This window comes from Heloderma suspectum, chromosome 4, assembly GCF_057233095.1.
Source record: "Heloderma suspectum isolate Gila_16-S chromosome 4, 16-S_ref, whole genome shotgun sequence".
In the NCBI taxonomy this organism is placed as follows: Eukaryota; Metazoa; Chordata; class Lepidosauria; order Squamata; family Helodermatidae; genus Heloderma; species Heloderma suspectum.
The window spans coordinates 144,902,158-144,908,157 of NC_139461.1; the positions used below are offsets into that span (position 1 = coordinate 144,902,158).

The window sequence follows — 6,000 nt, forward strand, 5'->3', positions numbered from 1 at the left end:
TGTATATATGTATGCAATGAGCCTCATTTTTTTTCACAACAATGCTACATAGCATTATGAAATCTTACTATGAGTCAAATGCTGAAGTAGAAAACTTTTTCCTTGTCTGAAACAATGGATAAGGCCTAAACACTTATGACAAATAAACACAGTTGGATTTTGCCAAATTCTTCCTTCAATATGTTAATAATACTGATATCACTGCTTATTTCTGTATGCTTTCTATACAACGGAGATAAAATGAAACTAAGCAGCAAATGTGGGGCCTTGAATTTAGGTTTTACAACTATAGGGTGCGATTCTATGGATGTTTAGACTTCCATAGGGTGCGATCCTATGGATGTTTAGAGAGAGAAAAGTCCTACAACTCCGAGCATTCCCCAACCAGCATGGGGAATGGCTGGGGAACACTGGGAGTTGTAGGACTTTTTTCTGTCTACACATCCATAGGATTGCACCCACAGTCTCTTAAACATAAATGGTTGGTTCCAAACTAAGGCTGTAATCCTATGCCCTCTTACCTAAGAGCAAGCCTCACTGTAATCTTATACACCTGGGAGTAAGCCCCATTGAATTTGGTGGGGCTTACCACTGAACAGACATGAACAGGATTGTGCTATAAGTTAGTCATAATTTAGTCCAATTGAAATCAACAGGGCTTCAATTAGTCATGACTAACTTGTCCCAGTGATCTAAATGTGACTAAAGCATGACTAAGGGTGCTCCCAGATGGAGGTCTCCTAGCCAGAGATATAAAATTTCTGGAAATTTTGAGGCAGTGGGGAAAAACTTTTTTTTCCCCCTGGGGTGTTTTGGAAAAATTGGAAATCTTCAGAAAATTGAAAAATAAGCAATACTTATTTTTTTAGCACTCTTTACAGATCTAAAGTCACTTTGTTGCTTTAAGACAGCCTTCCCCAACCTGGTGCCCTCCAGATATTTTGGACTTCAGCTCCCATCAGACTCAGGCAGCATGGCCAATGGTCCAAAGCATCCGGAGGGCACCAGGTTGGGAAGGGCTGCTTAAAGCAGCCTTTCTGTTCCTAAAGTTATTTTATGTATGACTTAGTTTGTTCATAAAATTATCATTATATTAAAAAAACAGTTAAAAGTAAACTCAGTTAGTAAATTTGTAATTATTGTCTGAATAGGTTAGAACTACATTAAATGACTGCTACAACACCAGAAACACAGGACTCTACAGAACAAAACGCAAGCTGTCAAGAATGCACATTTACTGTTAAGAATAATGTCAAGAACTCTACTCACATGCTGGGAAACTGAGCATAAATGTCTATCAGTAAAATATACTTTAGATCAATAACTTTAATAAGGAATGAAAGAACTAACTATGCTGGGAATCTTACAAAGAGGATTAAAAATATTTTTCCCTATGGCTTCATTATTTGCAGACATTTTACATCTCCAGTCATTCTATAAAAGTATTCTTATTACATAGTTTTAGAACTCATTTTGGGGGGAGTAAAAGCTTGGTAACAATATATAAATACTTTGTCTTCCATTCTAAAAGAAAATATTTCATAAACCAAAACTGTTCAATTTTTCAGAAAAAAATAAAAATGGTCCTTGCGGAAAAAAACAGGGAAATTTTTTTCTTAATTTTTCCAGGTTTTTCCTAGGCCGTCACATCTTTACTCCTAGCACTACCAATGAGAAGGCATCGTGCAGCTATTCTGTCTTTTCGTTCTCAATGGATTATCTACAATAAGAAAAAAGACAGAAGAAACAGTGGGAAAACACGGGAGGGTTACACCCTCCTAGTTTATGCAAGTTCAAGTATTAGAATGTACTTTTGCGCAGGAAATATGTGGCTTACAAAATGAGACATGAATTTAAATCAATGATTACACTGTCTTCTTCCTTGATGATTTAAAATCAATCCACAGTGAACAGTACAGAACAAAGAGGAACAAATGATAACCAACAATGAAGAACAAACAAAAGTGAACACGAAGTAATGGTGCAAATATACCCTGAGCCTCTGGGAATCAACAGCCTCCATATGAACACACCAGGCCCTTTCAGAGGACTGTCTCCCCAATCAATCCTACCACCACCACTCAAGAAATGCTATTGTTGCTATTGTGTATGTAGGGGTGTTCCCTTCCTGCTTTCTCTATGCACTAGGAAGTTGGTCAAGGAGATGCAATTTTGCCATCACTATCAGTTCCTAGAACTAATAGATGATTGCTCTTCCGCTGTAAGCTACATTCAGAACTGCAATTGACTTAACACACTGTGCATCTTCTGTAGCTATATGCCACTATGTTCCATCAACACCAGTGCCATTAGCACTACTCCTCCATCTTTTTAAAGGTGCTTTTGACATGAGTAGTGGCTTATCTGGCAGCTGAACCAATCAGAGCTCAGCACACATGCACTAAGCCCTTTGTTGTGGGCGCCATTTTTTATCATACATTTAATTTTTAAATCAGTCTTTTAATTAGCATTAAAACACTTTCCTGGCTATTTTAAAAAATGAAAATAACGCTTAAATGAAAGAGTGTTGGAGCATTATACCCCTATAACGTAATATACAGAAATGTTTTTGTTTAATTATTATTACTGGGGTATAGCACTATATCCCATATAATACTTTTTCTTTAAAGTAACATTCTAGCACTGTAGAGGGACAGTGCTATACCATTATTAAAGATGGAGTTAAAAGCTCCCCTACACCTGACGGTTGTCTTTTGGTATGGCTTTAGGAATGCAGTGAGATGTATTAACAGCAGTGTTACAACAATATATAGGAGGCATTTGGAGCCCCATAAATAGCAACAGGACTCCATGAGAACCACAAATTATGATGATTGCCTCAGTATTTACAGAGAGAGTAAGAGAGTGTGAGTCCTTTACTTACTGAGGTCACAATCCTATGCATGTTTAAACAGAAAAAAGTCCAACAACTCCTAGCATGCCCTAGCCAGGGAGTTGTCGGGCTTTTTTTTTGTCTAAACATGCATAGGATTTCACCCTTACTTATGTTTTTATCCTGCCCTTCCTCCAGGGAGCTCAGGGTAGTAGAAATATACCGAGTTCATGTTTATTTGTTTTATTATTTTTAACATATCCTGATGTTCCTCAGAGAACCCAACGCTCTCATCCAGGTAGTGATCAGGTCTGTATCCAACAGTGTATGCCCCAGACTATTCACTGGGCCCAAAGTGTTGGGTGGGATCCTGCCCAAGTGCCTCCCAGGGCCTCAGCACCTCCTAGATGCCTTGGTGCTTACTGCTTTCCCCTCCCTCACGCTGTCCTTACAATATACAAATATTGTATCGCCACAGGAAACACCAGGAGGGCCCTCCTCACCCCTGCACTTCAGGGCAATGCCTTTATAACCAGCGAATTTTATTTTATTTTATTTGTTTGGCCTGAGGGAGCTCCCAATGCAGCCCTACACCTCCTAAAGAGCTGAACAACTCCGGAGGCCCCCTGGGAAAGAGGGCATTTCTGAGAAGACGTTGGGGAAGTGGTGGGCAGGCATCGAGCTCTTGGGCGGATCTTTGTGGCCTGTCCGTGTGACAATATGGGAGGCCAGCGGGATGCCCCCAACTACCATTGGAAGGATCCTGAGGGGACCAACTTCGTTTCCTCTGGCCTTTGGAAAGACAATGCCCGGCTATGAGGGATGGCAGCTGGGCTGAAAGCGTCGAGCATCCCCAAAGGGGGGCGACAGCGAAGGGGGGGGAGTCTCCCATTGTTTCTCTGTAACCTTCTATGGGCCCCCCGCTGTTTTCAAAAGGTCCCGCGCAGCATTCCAACTTGTCTCGACCCAATTTAGACGCGAAAGAAGCTCGTCTGCCAAGGCAACCTGGGCGCGGCGCGGCGCGGCGCGGCTACCTGGGGGATCACCCTCTTTGCCGCGTGAAGCTTCCTTTCCGCCGCGTCAGATGCACGAAGCGCTCTGCGAACGAGGCATCTGGCGGGCCCGGGGGGTCCCCAAAGGCCCCCGGAGAAGCAGCCCGTCGGCCGCGCCGTAACTCCTGCGTTCCGGAGCCGTCGGAAGAAGGCGCCCACGCCTCCCCACGTCAGCCTCGGAAGAGCGCTGCAGAGGGGCGTCCCACTCCCTCTCCAGCGGGGCGCGCCGCGGCGGCGCAGCGCGGACCCGGCTGGCCAGGGAGGGGCCCGCGCCCCGCGCTGTGGCTCTGGGACGTGGGAAGGAAGGAAGGAAGGAAGGTGCGTGGGGACGGGGCAGCCCCGGCTCGGGAGACGAGCACCCGCCCCAGCCCCGCACTCACGCTGCTGTTGTCGCCGGTCCAGTGCACCATCGCCTGGTTGTGAGCCGCGTCGCCTTTGAGGACGAAGGAAGTACTGAGCAGGGAGGCCGCCTCCGGAGCGCCCGCGCCGCCACCCCGCCATCCCGCCGCCGCCGCCCGCGGGCTGCTCCGTCTCCGGCGACCGCCCCAGCAGGCTCCCAGCACAAGCGCCGCCAGCAGCAGCAGCCGCAGCAGCAGCCCCGCGGCCACGAGGCCGCGCGCTCCGCCGGCCCGGCGCGCTGCGGGCGCCATGCTCGGCCTCCGATGCGCCGCCGCCGCCGCCGCCGGGCTTGGATGCGAGTCTGGCAGAGGAGGGAGCGGCTGAGCCCGCGACGGAGGGCGCGTCGCGTTGTTGCGCTGCGTGGGAAACAACGTGCAGGGGCTCCACGCCCAGCGCGGAGCAGCGCCGCCCTCTGCCGGCCGGCCGCTGGGGCTGGCCGAGCGCGGGAGCCGAGCGGACCGGAGTGGGCGCCCTCCCCGCGGGCGCGACGCAGCCCCGCCGCAGGACGAGCGCCAGCGCCCCTTCAGCGCCCCTTCAGCGCCGGCAGACGACCTCCTTCTTCCCGTGTTGCAGCCCCCGCCAGACGGGTCTGAAGACTTGGAGCGCCCCCTCCGTTGCGAGTGAGCCCCGCGGCCCCAAAATCTCTCGTCGCCAGCTGAGAGCCATTCCCCCGATGGCACAGTGCAAGAGCCGCCGCGGGCCGGCCGTCTCCGACCTCAAGACGGGGATTCCGAGCAGTCCTCTCCCAGAGGCTATAGGATTCCTCTCGATGATGTCAGATGTTACGTGGCTAAGAGCTGAAGTACATTTCTGTCGTTTTTTAGACTGTTTTGGTTCTGTTATATTATTGTAATAAGCATTAAAGTAGCTTTTCATTCCAACAATGAGTGTGGTGTTTGTTTATGACTTACTGCATCATTCCCATTTAGGGAGCAATCCTGTGGCCTCTAGTCAGGAGCGTGGAGTTGCCGAAAAAGGGCGTTGCAGGGGGTGTTCTGGGGCAGGGAAGGCAGAAATGCCAGTATGACACACCTTACGTGTTGTCCGGCAGCTGCTTCCCCTGCTCCGCCTTCCTGCGGCTAGACAGCCGAAATCAGCTGTCTAGCCGTAAATGCAGGGCCGCTGAATCGCAGAGGGGACAATCCCCTTCGTGCTTCTCCTGCCCTGCATTGGATAGGCGGTTGCCTCCAAGTTCAGAGGCAGCTGCCTATCCCCATAGGATTGCACCCTTAGAAGTGCGTGACTGGTGGATGTGGTTGCTTCGGCTCACTTGGAAGTTGGCTTTCCGGTTCATTTTCTGGAATACAGACTATTGCCCAGAACATGTACTGGAACGTGGTTTCTGTGGAAGTTTTGTGGCTTATTCTAGGCTGACCATATTTCCTTGAGACAAAAACGAGATATTGGGATGACAAAAACGGGACGAGGTTTTTATTACAGCAGAGAGTTCTGCTGTAATTAAAAAATAGCTAACAGCCTGTTGAACCGAAATATGAGTCTGAAAAGCCCTAATCAAACTGAATGCGGGCAGAATGAATCTCTATGGGCGGAATGGTGGTAGAAATAACTGTAAGACTCACTCTCCTGGCTCCCACACGCTGAATGGGGCTTAGCGACCGCCTCTTGAATTCCCCGCCCCTGCAGGCAAGCCAGGGGGCGGCGTCTGATCGTAGCCAGCTCAAGAAGCCTGGCCCTGGCTGGACAAAGGAAATGGGA

At 48.9% G+C, this 6,000-nt stretch overlaps 1 protein-coding gene across 2 annotated transcripts in view; it reads right to left on the reverse strand.

Annotated features, from left to right (window-relative positions):
• Positions 1–5,157, reverse strand: part of SORCS2 (sortilin related VPS10 domain containing receptor 2) — a 220,225-nt gene extending 215,068 nt beyond the window's left edge. For both annotated transcript variants that reach the window (XM_084850779.1, XM_084850780.1), the window contains exon 1: positions 4,266–5,157. In XM_084850779.1, coding sequence (XP_084706905.1) covers positions 4,266–4,535 — 270 coding nt within the window. In that variant the 5' untranslated portion in view covers positions 4,536–5,157. The remainder of the gene's footprint in view (positions 1–4,265) is intronic.
• Positions 5,158–6,000: the final 843 nt, after the last annotated feature.